The sequence below is a fragment of the Zeus faber genome (assembly GCF_960531495.2).
Source record: "Zeus faber genome assembly, chromosome: 13".
In the NCBI taxonomy this organism is placed as follows: domain Eukaryota; kingdom Metazoa; phylum Chordata; class Actinopteri; order Zeiformes; family Zeidae; genus Zeus; species Zeus faber.
The window spans coordinates 30,873,712-30,894,156 of NC_137198.1; the positions used below are offsets into that span (position 1 = coordinate 30,873,712).

Consider the following 20,445-nt stretch of genomic DNA (forward strand, 5'->3'; position numbering starts at 1 on the left):
TGCAGCACGTTCTCCGAGTACACTGTGGTGGCGGACAGCTCTCTCGCCAAAGTCAACGAAATGGCCCCCTTAGACAAGGTGTGCCTGCTATGCTGTGGCATCTCCACGGGCTATGGAGCTGCTCTCAACACTGCCCAAGTACGTTTTCGATTTCCTTGAGACCTTACACTGATGTTGCGTTAAGCCGATATATTGATTAGAATATGGATTATTTAAAAAAGAAAATGTTGTATTTGTAAATCGTACATTGATGGGCCTTACAAGTGTGTTAACAATTATTCAGAGAGATTTGGAAAAAATATGCATTAAACTGCCTCACTAAAGCCTGGCACACACAAGATTTCCCAAAGCTTAACAGATTTTGAAAATTTGAGAGACCCTACAAATAACAACATATTATAACTTAAACAGTTTTGTGCGTATAGTGTGTGGAGAACAACAATTTGCCAAAACAGCACACCACAGACTAACATTCCATTCAGTAACAAGCAGAGAACTAATGTTGCAAAGACACAAGATTTGACATGGACATGCAGCTATGCGAGATTACCAGTCCAGGAAATCTTGCGCGACTAAACGTGACTTTAGATTTAACAAACATAGCAGGCTATTTCTTGCAATTTTTTTTTTTTTAAGTAAAATCCTAAAATAAAAAACAATGGATGAAGTCATTGAGACGGCGTGAACATGGGCTGTTCAATACTTTGTGCTTCGCAGCATTCATGTTTGCTGCCATAGCTGCTGTTGTGTTTATGACTTGTGCCGTTTCAGTCAGCTTGGTTCCCAATTGTCTATCTGTCTTTCCCATGTGACAATCCACAAACAGCATCCATGGCCACCCTTGGGGTTCTGCCTGCACTTAAGGATATCGGATCGTAAATATTGAACATGTTTAACGTCTCCGTAAAGAAAAAAATAAATAAATAAATAAAATAAATGTGTTATCAGTTTCCCACCACATAAATGCTTTATTAACCACCCAACCAAATTTGAATGATTAAAAAAAAAAAATTGCCAAGTATCTCAAATTAGGTTTAGACGGCCACGGCCAATTGTGTTAATGGGGCAGCAGGCCCCCGATGCCCACAAAGGCCCCGCGCAAAGGCGAGGCTCGCCAAACCACAACCACCAGATGCCCCACAGGCTCCGAGCACCCACTCACATAGGTAAGTGTGCATAGCGCAGACACCCCAACGTCAGCCCCCCCCAAGCAACTCCTGCAGACAACCAAATATGTGGCCCTTCCAGCACTGCTGGCACCTGGGGCACCCGCCTTAGAGAAGCCACGCAGTGGGAACAAGGCCAACAGCCGCCTCCCGCACTGCAATCCACAAGAGCGAGCAGCCTCCAAGGAGACCTGTGGAGGCCCCCAATTTTAATGCAGTTAAAATTGCAGGGTGCGAGTCCTCCAGGCATGTCGAACCCAAGTCACTCAAGCCCCTCCTGCCTCACAGACCCTAGTCTGCTGCCCCACCCCACCATGGGCTGGACGGATGGCAGAACGGATTTCCGAGCAGATCGGGGGTAGAAATGAAAAAAAATTGGGACTCACGATTGTTGTAAGCGGGGCATCAGGCCCAAAATCTGCTTGCTAATCTTGTAGTGTGTACCTTGTTTGAAGAACAGATAATTCCAGAGAGAAAAATAACAGCCTTTCAAGAAAACAACTCACTCTTGATGCCTTCTGCTATAAAAGAGGCCATTTTCATTGTCTCGCATAATTTCTTTCGCTAGGTGGAGGTGGGTTCGACCTGCGTTGTTTTTGGCCTCGGAGCTTTGGGTCTCGCGGTGATCATGGGCTGCAAGGCGGCCGGAGCGGGGAGGATAATCGGCATCGACCTCAACCCAGACAAGTTTGGCATCTCTAAAGAGTTTGGAGCCACCGATGTTATAGGGGTGGGGTATGAGCATTATCATTGGTGTGGCTGCGGCTGGCCAAGAGATCTCTACTCGGCCATTCCAGCTGGTCACTTGTCACACCTGGAAAGGAACTGCCTTTGGAGGTAACTAACCAAGTCACAGTAGTTTTGTTTTCCGCCAAACCCTTTGCGTCACACACGATTCCTATTGACTTTGAATAACTGTGACTGGCCATTTGTAGGTTTAATCTGCAAACTGCAACTACAATAGGTTGGTTGGTTAAAAATGGCCATAGCCCCAATGCCGGTGCTGCCACTGCCACAGTAAACCAACAGAAACCACTAATTCTATACAGCACGGTCTAGTCAATTTAATTCGAATTGGATCAGTTTCGGATGAAATTGACCGTTCTTGATGCATAACTTTACTGCCATATCGCATTGTGGGTGCTCACATTAGAAAATCAAACTTTTGCAATTTGAATGTATTGAACTACATTCACTTGGCCAACGATTTAGGAAGGTACGTGAATTTATTTGAAAATGTGTCTCTGATATTTAAAGCTATAATTGTGGTACTAGTCTTTAATAGTTTATATTTTAGATTTGCAATAGATTGTCTGGATAGCAGCTGTTTGGTAAAATGCGACCACCATCAACTTTCAAAGCAGTGTAAAGTAAAATGGTGCCTTTTTTGCCCAGGATTTAAGAGTGTGGAGTGTCCCCATACTTGTGGAAGATTACCTGAACAACAAGCTGAAGGTCGACAAATTTGTGAGCAACACTCTGCCCTTTAGGAAGATCAGTTTTAATCTGATGCATGCTGGGAAATGGTAAGCACCTCTCTGGCCTAAGGTGTAATTTCTAATTATGTCGTCTCTTAAAAGTCCCAAGAACCGTTCGAATGTCACTGCTGCCATCTGCTTGAGGCCTGATTTTGTGGTATGCGGTTAAAGAAACTAGTTTGTACTCATGAAAAACCTTTGGAGTGGTTCACCTTTAATAATTTGACTTAATTTTTATCTTTCAGCATTCGCGGTCCTAAAGTACTAGATGCAGACTCCCACAGAAGTGAATGATTTTTGGATAGGGCTTCTCCTTTCAATAGAATAAATCTTTGCACTGGCCTATTTAAGTTATCATATTTATTTTCCATGTGTAACACGACATGGTTTCTCAAACCGGGGCCGTTATTGTTGATTTTTCCACAACATGTTTCACAAGCAAGAGAATGTACAGTTTTTGCTAACACCACAAAATTGCCCTGGTAAGGGGGTGCAGCATTTAACATTTTAGTCCTTGGGGAAAGACTATTTTGTGCATTTCTCAAAAATAACCAAATTCCTACCAAATGCTAAAAATTTCAAGTACTGCAGCACTTGGGCAAAAAGTGAACAATTGAAGGTGGAAGCAGGGACAGAAATTGGCTAAGTTTTGCGCATTAGCCAATATCTTGTTTTGCCTCATCCATCTATTAATATATTATATTACCAGTACTTTTTTTGGAAATGGGAGGGGCCAAATCTTGAAGCTAAGATGCCAGCCAGGCAGTGTGTCACATCCACAGTCAACCGTGCTGCAACTCTTCTGGGTGGATTTATTAGAATGGAAAACTAAAAAAAGAAATCACATTTCATGCACAAAATAAACCATCAGAGTGATACAGATTATGGTCTTAAAAAACCTATCACACAGCTAGGTGAAATCCTAAAAAAAAAACTTTTTTAAAGTGTACACTGTGTTTGAATGAATGGAGGCAGGAAAACTGTTACATGCTTGGAAAGATCCAGCAAAGCTTTATTTTCAAATTCACACATTAAGGCTCACTCTGCTACACCAGGGCTATCAGAGACTCGAGGCACCGAAAAAGGTGTTACTCAAAGTAGATTTTAAAAATTAAGCACTTGAAAAGACCACACACACAGTTACGTTGTTTTTCTGTGATAGTTTTGTTATTGGAGAGGAGCGCCCAAAGCTTAACGCATACAGGTAAGTTACTGGGAGTAGTTTTCTGGATTTTTAAAAGAAGTCCCGATTTCCCCACAATGACTTCAAATCACTGCTGGTGCTCCTTCTGTTGAGCTGGCAGACACTGAGGAAATTAGAGGTCCAAGAAGTGGGGGGCTTGTTGACATGTCCGACACTTTGAACAAACAATCAGACCCCAAAGCCAATGTTGGAGGAAAAACTCATAAGACAGCTAATCCACAGTTTATAGCACGACACATTCAAGTACTTCCATTACATTCGAGGTACCAATGTATTATTTAATGGGACCTCTTGTGTATGTGTCGTGTGTGTGTGTGTGTGTGTGTGTGTGTGTGTGTGTGTGTGTGTTTGGATCTGGAACCTGGAGTGGTCATGAAAGATCAACGCAGAGTGTCCAGCAATCAGGTCCTTCTCCCATTTGGGGCCCACCATCTGCCAATCTAAATCTGGCTCATGAAGTGGGCGCGGCCGTTGTCCTCCATGCGCCGGCTCAGGATCTCGCAGCCTGTCTCGGTCACCAGCAGGGTGTGTTCGAACTGGGCAGAGCGCTTCCCATCCCTGGTCACGGCAGTCCATCCGTCAGGCCATGTCTCATCTTGCCAGCCACCTGTGGGACGACGGGGGATGGGAGTGGGGGGTGCAGAACCAGGAACCATTTCAGAAAATTTTCCCACAGGAGGAACTTGTTTCTAAAAATGGATACTTACAGTACTGGTCCACACTCCCCAAAAAATCCCTGCAAGCGAGGTGGCACTTTTAGGGGTAACGGGAACTAGTGGGGTGGGGTTTGTAGTACTAAACATCGGTGATCTGGTCAATCACAAGCTACACAAGAATCCATTTGATAACACTAGTAACCGCATGTTTGTAGTGATTGCCCTCCCTCGCTAATTTTATTTGAATAAAAAAAGGAAAGCCAGAACTCAAAGTACAGCGATAGATGGACTCATGATGTTCTAAACTAAACTGCTGTGTGGGGGGGTCAGAAGGAATTTTAAGGCAGAGTTGTGTCAACCCAATTTGCATCATCTCCAACAGTGCGTGGGAAAGCAACCACGGGTTCTTTCAGGGACCGCCAAGACTCCAGTCTCGGAAGGTTCCAAGCCTAAATGGTTCCTGATTTTGTGTGTACACTTGGAAGAAAAAACGGCTTAAGACAACCGTCATAAGCGAGTGCAAAGATCAGTTACAAAAAGGGCAGCATTGCTCACCTTCACAGATCATAGGTTCGATGGTGAATACGTGGCCAGGCTTCATGACTCCTACAGCTTTGTTTTCTGAAAAAACATTTGAAAAAATGTGTGATGACAAAAAGAAGAAGAAGGGAAAAAAAAAAAGGGTATTTTACACATTTGCCAAAATCTCCATCTTCCAATGGAGGAGTGCATGTTGGCTCAAACTGTTAAAATAGGACTGGCATAAAATATTTTCAGTCATACCATTTGCTGTTTTAGCCCATTTGTAATTAATGAGCTGCCATTAATGAAATAAATTATTTTGCATTATTCGAAGTAATCTTTGAAATAGTTCAAATAGTTTGCGATTCTTAGATCACTACACAAACAGAAAGTAGAAATTCTAGGTCTAAAACGTTAAAAATAAAACTACATCAATGTATTGCGCTGAAACAGAACCTGCATTGAGACAAGATTATTTCTGAGAGTTATTCAAATCTTAAATAGAATATTTTTTTCTTAGATTTTATCATTCTCCAGCAGGGATTTTGCCATGTTGGTGCACCACAACAAAACCTTACCAGAAGGAACTGACTGACTTATATAATGTATGTACTTTTAATGGCAATTCACAACTCAATCAACAACAAACAGTGCATGCCCCCCCCCCTAAAAAAAAATTAATTTAAATACCTTTATCATTAAATTTATCATTTTGAGGTATTCAACATCCCCCTCGTCATGTTTTTTCCCAAAAGCTCCCAAAATACAAGGATTGTCTGGCTCAGAAGGGGCTATTCTCACAGTTTGCCATTTGCTAAAATTCATCATATTAAATTGAGCATCCTTTGTATGGGAATGTGGGGTGATTTCCTTACTGGCGTAGTGTGGCACATTGGGAGCCGTGTGGAACAGTCTGTGTATGCCGTGGCCACAGTAACTCCGCACCACAGAGAAGCCGTTGGCCTGTGCGTGCTTCTGGATGATGTTGCCGAGTTCTCTGTAGCGAATTCCAGGCTTCACTGGAACAGAAGGAAGCAGTCGGTAGAATATATTTAAAAGGGGGAAGAATAAAGCGGATTTTATAACAGATAAGACTCATTCATATCTGATTCTGTTGATTGGATAAGTAATATTTAATTATCCAGATTCTAATGTAACTTGGAAAGCCAACTGGAAAACCTTTTTCAAACCTGCCATCTTTGGTTTAACTTTGAGTTTATAGACACGGATCCAATAGATCCCTTATAATAAGTGAGCAATAAGTAGATGGGAGTGAAAGTAAAAATGTATCAACGCCAGTCAAACACCCCCCCCCCAATATAATGCACCACTTTCATATGAGAACCAAAGAACGTCTTCTGAGAATGTACAGTTAGGTCGCAAAAAGAAAAAAAGAAAATTCTCTTACCAGAGTCTATGGATTGCATAAGGCATTCATAGGTGGTCTGGACGAGTTTCTTGGCCCCTTCATCCACCTCTCCAATGAAGAAGGTCTCGTTGAGGTCGCCATGGAAACCATTATGGTAGACGGTGATGTCAACTGCATAACACAGTGAGTATGACATTTGGTAAAGTGACTTCAAATTAATGTCATTAATCATCATTCATTTGTCATTTAACAACATGTAGAGATTTCATTTGAAAGAAAATAAATGCACTGCCACAGATTTAAACTGAAGCTAAATTTATTCAGACTAGGAAGGAATCCCATATTCCCAAAATCCTAGGTAAATTGTGACTCCAAAGATAGAGAGAATGAAAATTTATTTCAAATGCCTTTTAAATGAATTGTAACAAGTAACATGTAAAAAATGTTATGTCATTTTAGGGCTGTCACATAAAATGTATTAACATTACCTTTTATGTTGCAGCGCTTAAAATGACAACATTTTTACAGTTGCACTACAAGACTTAGAAGAATTAAGAAAAATACAGTTCGAGTGCAAGTACTAAAATGGGTCTTAATGTTTGGGACAAGGAACTAAGAACAGCAAAATTATCTGACATCTTACACAGACAGACAGTTAATTTAAATTTGCCGTACATGGCAAAGCCCCGATGTAACATGCCAATTAAAACATCTGTAACAGACAATGCTGCGGGGATCAGTTGTTTGCGAGCTCCCTATCAGAGTAAATCCTGGCGTGGGAGATCGTGGAAGGAGGAAGTGCAAAAAGTGTCAGCAGAAATTCAGAGGTTCAACTCAATTTAACCCAAATAAAATTAATTATAATGAACTCAAAACAAAATTTACTCAATTTTACAAAGAGCCTAATTTACTGATTGGACAATGGTGCACAAATTAGGTCAACAGCATCTACTACTTCAACCAACCTGTAGGCCTGTCCTAAAAAAGATGAAAGGCCAGCACAAAAGGGTGTTGCAGCCTTGACCCAGCATTTATTTTTCCTCTGTAATAAATGTATTCAATGAAATTAATACAATTTAATTTATTGATGCAATTGGCTTAAGATGGTCTTCTACACGTACCATGTTCAAACTGGCTTAAAGTTGTACTTTATGTACACCTATCAGCCACAACATTGAAACCACCAATCGTAACTTAATAATATTTTGTAACTCCCCCTCGTGCCGCCAAAACAGCTCTGAACCATCGAGGCATGGGCTCCACAAGATCTCTGAAGGTGTCCTGTGGTATCTGGCACCAAGACGTTAGCAGCAGATCCTTTAAGTCCTGTAATTTGTGAGGTCTGGCTCGCATGGATCAGGTCTTATTGTTCCAGCACATCCCACTGATGCTCGATCGGATCGGACCTTAAGCCTGGCTACGATGTATAAGAAAACATGATTCATCAGACCAGGCCACCCTTTTTCCATTTCTCCATGGTCCAGTTCTGACATGTGCCTATTGTAGGCGCTTCCGGCGGTGGACAGGTGTCGGCATGGGCACTCTGACCAGTCTGCGGCTAAGCAGTCCCATACGCAGGAAGTTGCGATGCACTGTGTGTTCTGACATCTTTCTATTATAGACAGCATTAACTTTTTCAGCAATTTGTGCTACAGTAGCTCTTCTGTGGGACCAGACGGGCTAGACTTGGGCGCCAATGTGCATCAGTAAGCCCATGACCCTGTCGCTGGTTCACCGGTTGTCCTTCCTTGGACCACTTTTGGTAGGTACTAACCACTGCACACCGGGAACACCCCACAAGACCTGCCATTTTGGAGATGCTGACCCAGTTGTCCAGCCACCACAATTTGACCCTTGTCAAAGACGCTCAGATAATCACGCTTTGCCCATTTTTTGTGCTTCCAACTGTTCAACTTCAAGAACTGAATGTTCACTTGCTGCCTAATATATCCCACCCCTTGACAAGTGCCATTGTAGCGAGATGAGCAATGTTAGTGACTTTACCTGTCAGTGGTTTTAAGGTTGTGGCAGACCAGTGTATAATACAATGATTTTTATTTAAGAAAATATAACACTATTTATTTAGTTAGTAAATAAATAATAAATATTGCACTTTGAAAAGTGGAAGAAATAACCCAAAAAAGTAATACAAACTGAACAGTGTTTTATGAACCATTACACCTCTAGTACTGTATATATAAAAGACCATTTCATTTCAGCCTACCATTGAGGATATCCCCTTCCTGTAATGGCCTTCTGTCTGGAATCCCATGGCAGATGACTTCGTTGACTGATGTACAGCAGGATTTGGGAAAGTTGTAGTAGTTAAGCGGGGAGGGATAGCAGTTCCTTGCTGTGCAAGCCTAGAAGGATGACAAATAAAGTACAAAAGTAGTATTTGAGTAAAACTTATTTAAAGAGCACTTTTCTAACCAATGGCTTCAAGTAGGGCTACTGTTGTTTTGAGGTTAGTACAGGTACCGACTCTTACTTAATAATAATAATAATAATAATAAATATTGCTGCTGGCAGCTATGAGTGGGTGTCAAGCCCAAGCGTGATCCAGAAGCCTGGACCTCCAGCGAGGCAGCAGGGTGGCAGCAGCGATGCATTGCTTAAGAAGTTGGACCAGAGAGCAACAGGTGCAAATGTTGCTAATGTTTAGGAATGTGACCGTTAGTATATAAGAAAGCTATTGATGAATCAGCTTTTGCGCACTCTGACCGCTGGCCATCACATGACTTGACCCTTGTGACCCAATCTGAATGTATTCAATGTAAAATAGTGCGCAGAGTCAAAAAAAAAAACAAAAACATGTTTGGTTCACATTTGGTTCACAAGGCAATTATACACCTGTATTGGCCGTATGAAGAGGAATTTCAAAACTCCAAAGAGGTGATTTTTAAAGAGGGAAGTGCAAGGAATTGAACAAATTTGGTTTGGCCTCAAACGGCACAAATGGCCTCAGAGGAGATGCCGAAAGATTGTTTTTCAGAAAATTCTAAATGGCAAAAAATCTGATTGGCGGGTGTCAATGGTGTCGGTGGCAAAGTTGTAGACCATGAGGGGACACCAAGTTTGTTGGTCCGCAAATTTAGATTTCGACGACTGAAACTATGAATGTGCCGAACTGCGTAAAAAGCGACTGGTTGAAACATGAACTACAAAAAGTGGCGGAATAATAATAACAGGTAGAATAACTATATGGTGTCTGCACCTTTTGTGCTTGCCCTAAATATAGCTGCCGGCAGCAATAGACTGCGTCCAGGGTACTCAGCCCTTCATTAAATTGTGAGTGCAGAAGTTCATTCGTTCTGGCCTGGTGAGGTCTGAGCTGCTGCGCATAGGGTTGCCACCTTCAATGTGGAAAAATAAGGTACACCATGCCACGGCCCCGAGCCTGGGGGACAGAAATCAATTGAGAAACCCAACTGGGAAACAGCAAATGACCTGGTAGCTAAGCAATACATTAATTTGTGAAAATAAATTCCTTTTTTTACTGTCAAACTGATGAGAACAACTCCCCTGTATGTGGGCACTGAAATAAAGATCAACCTGTTCCAGAGTGAGGGAGATGTGAATTAAATTTTTTTTTTTTTTTTATGTATCTAGGTTATGTGAACTCACACGCATGAATGTAATTTTAACCTTCACTCCAGCACCTTTCAGAAAGCATAGGGTAGCCTAGCCTTTGGAAGATAAATTTCCACCAAGTAGGTTATTGACTAAATCTCACTCTCACACTCACGCTCTCATGCCTTAACTGTTTTGGGGATTTTGGAACGTGGACTTTGGCTTGGCTGGCACTTGGCTGGCGCTGGTTGCTCCTGCTGTTGTTGCTGCTGCTGCTGCAGTTGTTGTTGTTTCTTTTGCTGGTAACAGCTTTTTTCTGTTGTCTCTGTTGCTGCTGCTGTTGTAGTTGCATTTGTTGTTGTTTTTGTGTTTTCTCTATGTGGTGAGACTTGTGTGTGTGTGTGCTCTGTATGCTGTGAGATCGTTTTTTTTTTCGTTTTTTTTTTCATGCTGACTTCTTGTGATTGCACGGACATTTGCTGCATCTGTTGTTTCTGTCTGATGCCGCGGTTGCCGCTGCTGCTGTTTCTGTTGTTGCTGCTGGTGTTTCTGTTGCTGCTGGTGTTGTTTCTGTTGTGAGATTACAGTGATAGGATCATACAAAGGGTGTTTTTTTTTTTTTTCCAGAGAGAGAGTCAAAAGGATCTCCCTCCCGAGGTTTGAATGAAAACTTGATCTGTAATCAACAGATGTTAATTAAAGCCCTGCGACTGGATTGAGATCAGATGGTGCACATTGTTGACTCAATACAGATGAGGAGATTTCCCGTTCCGGTGAGAGCTATCACTTCCAGTGACGTCTTTGTGTGTACGTTACTTTGGTGAATCGTCTTGCAACTCTAATTTTTGGATTAGGAATTTCGGTTTGTTCGCACTGTGATATCCTTACTATTTCCTGCATTTGACCCTCGCCTAAACTGTTTTTCGGATTTGGGAAGGTTGACTTTGCCGTGGCTAGTGCTAGTTGTTACTGCTGGTGTTTCTGTAGTTGTTTCTACTGCGGTTTCTGTTGTTTCATTTGCTGCTGCTGTTATTTTTGCTGCTGTTTCTACTGTAGTTGTTGCTGCTTTTTCTGTTGGTGTTCCTCTGCTGCTGATTCAGTTGTTGCTGCTATTGTTGTTGCTACTGGTGTCGCTGGTGTTGTTTTTGTAGCTGCTGCTACTGTTGTTTCTGCTACTGTTATTTCTGTGGCTGCTGCTGCTGATTTCTGTTGCTTCAGCAAATGTTCCTAACGATGAATTTCCCTGAACTCTTACGTCGCTTCTCAAATCTGAGTCACAAGACTCAGATTGCCTCACTGTGTGTCTGTGTAAAGCGACCTTGGGTCCCTTGAAAGGCACTATATTAATTAAAGCCATTATGATTATTAGACTAGTCTAAAAGTCTGAAAAATATTGCGTATATTACAAGAGCCAATTGAAACCATTCATCACATTCTTCAATAACTAAATCTTATTTCAAATGCCGCTGCCCAGACATAGTTCACCATCTTTCAGGTATATTGCACGCCCTAGAGCTCCATCTCCCCAGGTGAACCAGGTGGAGACGGGCCGGTGGTGCGCACAAATCCCAGGGGGCCAGGATAGTAAATGACCCCGGGAAGCGACGAGGTCCGGGTGGAGGAGCACTGTAAAGCCAGCGGCCGTCTGGGATCCCGGCCAGGGACGGGGAAGGCACAGCAAGTAACAGAGTCTGCTGCCTCGGAAGATGCGCCGAACGAGGGGTCCCTAACGAGGGGATGCTGACACCAGGAGAATGATCTTCGGTATGTCACATTTCAGTGCAAATGATGTCAGTATTTAATTTAAGTTTACATAAATAAAATAATAATAGGGCTTAATAAGTTTAACCAATGTTATGTTTAACCGGTGTAATTAACAGGCTGCTCAAACCATTTTCTGATGTCCCAAAAACATATATTTAAATAATTAATTAATAGCATAAACATGTGTCGATTAGTCTGCTAATGGCTTAAGCTGACGACGAATAGTACACTAGGAAAATCTTTAGTCGTTTACGGTTTACATGACCCTGACAAAGAAAAGCAGAACAGCTTTATTCACTTTCTTACAGAAACCGGGAAAATTAATCAACTATACAATGTACTTAAATGTGACTTATTTCTGTTTATATAGGGCTGTTATATTAGGGATAATAGTGATTGTTTAGCATTTTGCACTTACACAAAGCACATCAAATTCAGTCGTTATACATTATTTACAACTGACCAGTCCCATAGTGACCTACAATCTAATCACATAACTAGTTCATATTTTGCTCACACTGGGCCTCATTCACAATCACATACATACCAACCAGATTCTTACCCACATGCGTATGCCCATAACTCTTAATCCTACTCAATAACTTCCTCATCTCCACATATAAGAAGGTTAACTACAGCTACCGTGTTCCCCAATACGATATATACCTACGTCGGTCAGCCACAACATTAAAACCACCTGCCTAATATTGTGTAGGTCCCATTCATGCTACTAAAACGGCTCTGAACCGTCAAGGTATGGACTCCACAAGACCTCTGAGGATGTGATGTGGTATCTGGCACCAAGACTTTAGCAGTAGATCTAGGCCTGTCACTACTACTACTACTGTTGGACGATATAGTGTCTCAGAGATAATTGCGATAAACAATATTGTCATTTTAAGAACATTTTTTGCAACTGATATAATAATATAATACCATAATAATACAAGTACACCCTTTCAAATAGCAATTCATTTTTAATTCTTAAGAATATTCAGACATTGTAATGTGTAAAAAATATTAAAATCCAAAATAAATAAAACATAAATAAGATAAAACCACACATCCAAAACAATAAATAAAATACACCCTCGGGCTCGAGTAACACATTATCTTCACCTGGTTTGCTGTGCATGCAGTAGGGCTGCCTGCCCACAGACACGGAGCAGACAAGAGGACAGAAGCAGCGTGACCAGAAATGAAAACAAAATTGGGGATTTAGAAAGACATTTGTCTCAAATTTGTTTAAACCTTAATACATATTTGTATATTGTAGTATTTATTGATCTTTGCATTATACAGTATGTATTTGTGAATTTATTAACTTTGAAACATTCCAGCTGCATTATGTAATTTAGCTGGCACTTTTGTTCAAAGCTATTTCCAAATATATTTTTTCTATAAGTTTAAATATAAGTAGATTAGTTATGGATATAAAAAACAGATTGATGTTACGAGCAGCAGAATGCAGCAAGTCGTTTTAATTGTAAATTCCAACGTGACTTGAACGCAGCATCCGTTGGAATAACAGTGGCAGAGAGTCCACAATGGATTCCAGTGTAGATAAAACTCGTCAGGGACTATGATCAGCCAGCTGAAAGAAGCCACTGCCATCAGGGAACACCGTTTCCATTAAGGGGGTGTACTTGGTTAGCAACAATAGTAAGGTAGGTGGTACGTGTCAACGTAACATCCAGGACCCAGGGTTTCCCAGCAGATTATTGCCCTGCCTCCACCGACTCGCATTCTTCCCATAGTGCATCCGGGTGTCATCTCTTCCCCAGGTAAATGACGCACAAACACCCAGCCATCCACATGATGTAGCTGATTGGGATATGGATATGTGCCGTGTACACGTGCGCCGTGGTGTGCCAGAATTGCTGCTTCCTATTGAATCCACTGTTGTAGCTCCACCGTCAGCAGCGTGGAGCCGTGCGGCATTTCTCTATTTTTGCGAGAGAGGTGTATTTTTATTTTTATTTTTTCCATCTGTCCACAGCTATGCAGCATTTTCCAAAGAATCACAAGATAAAACTACGTAGAAATGTTTTTGTGAAGAGTGCCATCAATCAAGGTGTCCAGTTGGAAAATAACGCCTGCGATGGGCGTGTCCCTATTTATTACCAACTTCTCGTCACCATGTCATTCACAAACGATCCGATTCTTTTGAACGGCTCTTATGGAGAAATGAAGGGAACTAAGTCTCCCAGGGTGATGAGCCATACTTTTCTGGTCATGTTTAACAGTTTTATGTTGTGTTTGTTTAAGTTGCCATCTCCTACGACCAGCAAATGTTTCCTCCTCTTTATAAGAGAGAGATAATAGCCTATACTCCTCTGTCGCCAGGAGGTGCCCTGGTTGAAAATTAACGCACCCACTGTCACGTCAGATTCACAAAGCGAAGGCACACATGCACTGGTCTGACTGAGGTTTTATTTCAAAAGGTTATTTTACTATTATTATTTATGTGTGAAAAATACTGTTTATAACTGTTCTACACAAAAACAACTAACTATAGTACTGGTTTTATTTTATGTTTTTTATTGTGAAAATTTAAAAAAATATTATATATAAATAAATATTGACAAATTAATATTTGAATTATCCATTATCCCGGCCACCTCCCCTCCAATCAGAACAATTTATGGAAATTATAACAACCCACTAATAAACTTGAACCCCCATCTCCCCCGCCCCCCGCAGTCATACATAGAGCGTTACACTAGCCATTTGTTGCAGACTACTATAAAAACATATTTTTACACCGTTTAACTTTAAAAAAGATATATACATTTTTTCTTGAATATAAAAGATACTGAAACGGTACAGTTACCGTGGCCCGGAAACCATGAGCCCAAACACACAAATATATAATAATAATAATATATAAATAAGGGCTTCTCTTGCCGGTGGAAACCAGGTGATCAGCCAGTAAAAAGATCCTGGCGATCCCTAAAGATGCACTCTCCCTCTTAGACTACATGACTTTCAACATCCTAACGTTGCTGGGTGTTCACACTGACATGATCCCTTTTCTTACATTTTTTTTGTCTTGCGGACAAAGCAGTGTTCAAACTACACAAGCAGTGTTCAAGCAGTGTTCAAACACATGCGAGAATTGGGAATTTTTCCATGTGACTTTGCCAAAAGTAAAACAATCAAAAAAGAATGGAGCTTTATAATGAAGAAGGGTTTGCTGTTGTAGTTGTGTTTCTGCTCATTTCCTTTGTAAAAAAACAAAAGAAAAAGAAAGGAAAGGGGAAAAAAAAAAAAGACTATTTGGAGGTAAATTTTTATAAATGACTATTAAGATAAGCTCAACGAAAATAACTGTTTGTTTATTTTAATATACGTCACATGCATTACATTTAATGCTTCTATATTATTCCTACCCCACTTTGGTTTCCCCTCGCCCGTGTCTTGCACTCTCATTGGCTGTAGCTCTTTGCTGCTCTCATTGGTCATTGGACTCCCGACAGGCCCAGATATCTAGCCAGCTAGAAATCTTGCCGGTGTCTGATTCATCAGTAAGCTCTGGGATCACGTCTTAAACAGTACACACAAAGTGAGCGTGGCTTGTGTGTGCCGATGTGACTGATCCGGGGCTTTGGTTGACCATCTCCATAAAACTGTCTGCGAGTGCAAAAATCTGCCTAGAATCACGCAGTCTGAACTCGGCATTAGGCGCGCATGAAGCGAAATATGCCATTGTCAGACCTGCTTGGAGATCATTAATTGGTCCAATATCTGGCATTTTGAGATAATCGGCATCGGCTGATTCCTGTGCTCACTAGGCCAATAAACAAATGTCTGCATGTCTAGTGTTACCTCCATGTCACCTTTGCGAACGGCAAGCTAATAACTATATTGTGTGTCAAAAATATTGATTTTTCTATACATAAATTGTGAATATTTGAAACTATTTCAATATAAATTTTTCCAACAACCGATAAACCGATAGAAGCTGCACTTCTGGTTCTCTTCTCTACGACAGCAACTTCACACACACACACACACACACACACACACACACACACACACACACACACACACACACACACACACACACACACACACACACACACACACACACACACACACACACACACACACACACACACACTCCATAGCGCCGCCTCTTCCGTGTGGAAGTTGCCAACAATATGCTTCCATTCAAACGGATGTAACACACTGTGCATATCCCTCAGAGGCATTTCATCAACTATTTTTTTAACTTTTGGGACTACATCAAGCAGGTCAGACGACACCGACACACCCACACCGCTCCACAGACTCATCACGCTCCACCACCTGCCCAGTAATTTTAGAACGTTGCCGGCTATGCACATCTATTCACTTATTTTAATTTAAAATAAGTGATCTGCAATAAAGGTAAGGCAGGTAAGGATGATCAAAGGATGATAACCAATAGCCCCAAAAAACTGTTTAACACTTGAAGGCTATGCCACTGTTCACATTTTTTGTAATGTTTATAAAGACTTGTTTTGCAATGAGGAGTATAGAAGTTATGTTGACTATAGTTTTTTGTACTATCATGGTATCAAAATGCTTGAACTTCTGGCACCTTGCCATCCTTAGCAGTCATGATTGATGAATGAATAGTTAACCTTAATCAGACACCTTGCATTCTTACAGAATTTAAGCACAGAAGCATTCTTACCAGATGGACGGTATGGTCAATCTCTTCAGTAGTTACACCTGTTTTCACCATCATTGCTGCAATATCCAGGACTTCTCGCGCCAGCTAAAAATGTAAAAGAAATATAGCAAAAAAGGTTGAATTTGACTATGCTTTATATAAATTCAGATACAAATTCTTTCAGACATCGTAATCCCATGTAATGTATCTTAATGTTATAATTATTCAGAGCACAACAATGACCACGGTATTTATTGATTTTAAGATACATACACATCACACCTACATGCTTCGTATAAACAAACATTTATATGTGCACATAAATTCTATAAAAATATTATAACTAAATGTGTATATACCCAGAAATGCATATGCCAAGCCTTAAAGAACATGGTATTTCTCCTTATGCCGAGTTTGGACTACGGGATTCTAGCCTGATTTTCCATTCCCCGACAGGTTTTTGGAGATCGCTGAGCAAGTCGTGGGAAAATCATAGCATGCTCCCGAGAGAGACGAGCTGCTCAAAACGTGATCAGGCTGCTTGCCGAGTGAGATAAAGCATGTTCAATATCTGGTTCTGTCGGGATCGAGTTGGGGGTGCCGCAACAAGCTACAGCCAAGGCATCTCTAGGTTTTTAATATATTTCTTATTTAAATTATGCTTTTATTCATTTTTTACAGTGATCGATAATCTAATAAAATAAATAATCCTGTCCTGTGCATGGTATAGGATAATTTCCAGTGTCAATTCTCACATGTGTTTTAATGACAAAACATAGTATGGACACCCGACAAATTAGTTGGGGATTCCTCCTGGTGAAAGGTCTTGTAATGTGTCACCCCCAGTTGCAGGTCAGTCATGTAGTGTGCAAACCACAAGACTTCATGATTCCCAATCACAAGACAGAAAGTTGTGACTTTCAAAGTCATGCAGAAGAGGAATCTTTAATTATCACGCAACACACCACACTACAACACATGCGCACACACATGCGCACACACATGCACATGCTTTGGCTGGTGGCCGGTGAAATGAGGCCTCTGCATTTAACCCATCCTGGCTTGTCCTTCCTCCGGGGGGAGCAGCCAGGAGCAGTCGGCAGAATTCGTTGACGCGCCCGGGGACCTGGTGACGAGTGTCCATCGCTGGTCAGACCATGATGTGTGCATGTTTTTGGCGGGGGTCGTCCTTACTGACGTTAGGTTGAGGAAACCCCATGTGAGCACAGGGAGAACATGCAAACCCCACACAGAAAGGCTCCTATTTGGGTGATAACCCGCTAGCGACAGCACCGAGAGCACCCCAGGCAGGAATCGAACCAAGGACCTTCTTGCTGTGAGGCAGCAGTGCAAGGGACAAACAAGTCCAGCACAAAAGGAGATTTTGGTTACCTTGCACACGACTCTCATGCCTTCGATGTCTTCCGGACATAGAATCTTTATCTGTGATGTCCCCTTCAGAGACTGCTCAGACTCAGATATCCCTGTTGAAAGACAACAACCATTAATTTATAGGAGCACTGTTTCAATGCAGATTTGCACATTCAGCAGCTAATTTAACCTCTGTACCTCATATCAAGTAACTTTTAACAATCACAGCTGGATTAACATTTGATTTTTCCCCATCAAAGGGGTTGTGTCACTATCTACAAATCATATTACATTACAAGGCTTTGTGGAAAACTTTCTACAAAAGTTGCCACAATTTTCACTTTAGAATATCAAAGCATGTCCAATTTGCCTCTTGTGGGATTACCACGATGATGATTTTGTATAACTTTCACTTGCAAATAAAAAAATATTAAAGGTCACCTTGAGCCAAGTACAGCACGGACGGTACAGTACTCGTGATGAATGACGGAGTCAGTACAGCCTTAACTGATGTAAAAATGTTACAAGTCTTATTTGTCAAAGGCTTGTGGTGGTTAGTGTGTAATCGATGCACAGCAGTGGGGAGTAATGATATACAAGTTTGAATAGCCCAAGAATGCAAATAACACTGGAGATGGCCTTTGAGTAACATTAAACATAGCCAGAAACCTCTGGAGCATGATGAATTATTTCACAGTGGAAGATTCGGGACATTAGGTATGTGTGTAGAGTGGTAGCATTAGTGTCCAGTAGTTTACCCATAACCTGCTGTGCGAGTAGTTTACCCATAACCTGCTGTGGGCTTCACAAAAAAAGGCCCCAAAATAAACCAATAATGGATGAAGCAGTTAAAAATAGAAAAAAAATAAAAATAAATAATAATAATAATAAAAAAATAATAATAATAAAAAAAAAAAAAAAAAATATATATATATATATATATATATATATATATATATATTAGTAAGTCATTGACAACAAATGAGAGACTTGATTTGATCCACAACATTTTAGACCGTTTCATTTTAAGCAAAACAAGTTGCAATAAATTGCATTTGGGATTTATTTTTTGTGTTGCCAAGGACACAAGCAAAATTTGCTCAGATGAATCTCAATGAGCCCTCAATTTTTCTTCGGTGCGTTCACATTTTCTGTATTTTGGGAGCTTCCACCTGTATCAAGTGGAAGATCAGATCACCCAGGACGCATTTTAATGTCATGTCTGAAGGATCCCCTCAAATTTGTTGAAAAGCATCCTTTCCCAAATGAAATGTTTGCTCTCAAATCAGATAAAGCTAGATATTAATCAGACATTGTTTATTGATTTAAACTATTTCCTTAAAAAATTGCCTCATGTACATTACATTACATTTACATTTAGTCATTTAGCAGACGCTTTTATCCAAAGCGACTTACAATTGTTCAAACACCGACGGACGCAGCCATCAGGAGCAATTAGGGGTTAAGTGTCTTGCTCAAGGACACTACAGCATGCTAGCAGGAGGAGCCTGGGATCCAACCAGCAACCTTTAGATCACTAGACCACCAGCTCTACCGCCTGAGCTACCACCCCCCCCTGTATCCCCCATGTATCATCTGTATGAGATTTATACAAAGTTCCTCATTTGAGTGCAAACCTGCTATAAAGAATAAATCTAACAATGAAGCTAAAGCTTCTGTTGCCTTATCAAATCAACGTATAGGGCTGAATAATTTTGACAAGATAATTAATAGTAATATAATAATATTTATTTAACAAGTTATAACTCAGCTGAACTCCTTAAGTGTTGCGGAATACAGGCTACCGTCCAGGAGAGGGTGTTGTGTTTTGACTGGAAGTTCATCATAACATTTTTCCCTTTTTTTTTTTTTTTTTCTCTTCTTAAAAACCCTGAGGAATTTTCTCTACTTTGCCTCGTGATATTCAACCAGCCATAGTAACTCAAGATTGCTTGCCTACCTCCATGTCAACTTGGCAATCTTATAATTGTATTGTGTGTCTGCGAGTACTGTAATATGCCTTTGGCTTTAGGTACTCAGACATCAGTGACATTACATTGTGTCATGCAAGTTCAGCTTTAGGTATTTTGCAGTAAACTATTTTGGAAGTCTTTTCACAACTGTCGCTTTCCACAGCCAACTCCACACGTTTTTCAAAATATACCCTAGCCTTTCAAGCAACTCTTACATCCTCCACTCAAGGAGCAATATGCAGTGTATCCAGGGAATCCAGGAATTCATAACTAAATTCAACTGACAACTATGCATGCACGTGCCCATCGCACAAGCACTGAAAACAGATATGGCCGTTGTTTTTATTATTTGTTGGAAAAATAATCCTTCCACTCTTTGGTTGGCTATTTGAAATCCTAGCAGGAGCCCTGGTTGAATGTAGACACTGAAAAGTAAAAGCTTGTGGGTGGTGTGCAATTTCATTTTAGGGGCTTGGGGTTGTGTTGCCCCTAGTTGTAGCTGACAATTGTTGCGAATATAGATGCATTTAAAAATAAATTGTATGATAAATATTTTTTTGATTTACGTTAATTCTCAATAAATGATAACTCCACAACCACTTCTGCAGCATTTTGTTATGCTTTAGGGAACTAGCTGTTCCACAGGGAATATAGCAAAGCATTTGCACATAAGCCATCTTACACTGCTGACTTGTAAGGGAACAACAAT

At 40.8% G+C, this 20,445-nt stretch overlaps 1 protein-coding gene across 1 annotated transcript in view; it reads right to left on the reverse strand.

Moving 5' to 3' along the window:
* Positions 1–3,627: 3,627 nt before the first annotated feature.
* metap1 (methionyl aminopeptidase 1) overlaps positions 3,628–20,445 on the reverse strand; it is a 35,153-nt gene continuing 18,335 nt past the window's right edge. Inside the window, exons 5-11 of the mRNA XM_080012150.1 lie at positions 17,785–17,876; positions 16,414–16,497; positions 8,620–8,758; positions 6,435–6,566; positions 5,902–6,045; positions 5,060–5,125; positions 3,628–4,455 (exon numbers count right to left, since the gene is read on the reverse strand). Coding sequence (XP_079868276.1) covers positions 4,289–4,455; positions 5,060–5,125; positions 5,902–6,045; positions 6,435–6,566; positions 8,620–8,758; positions 16,414–16,497; positions 17,785–17,876 — 824 coding nt within the window. The 3' untranslated portion in view covers positions 3,628–4,288. The remainder of the gene's footprint in view (positions 4,456–5,059; positions 5,126–5,901; positions 6,046–6,434; positions 6,567–8,619; positions 8,759–16,413; positions 16,498–17,784; positions 17,877–20,445) is intronic.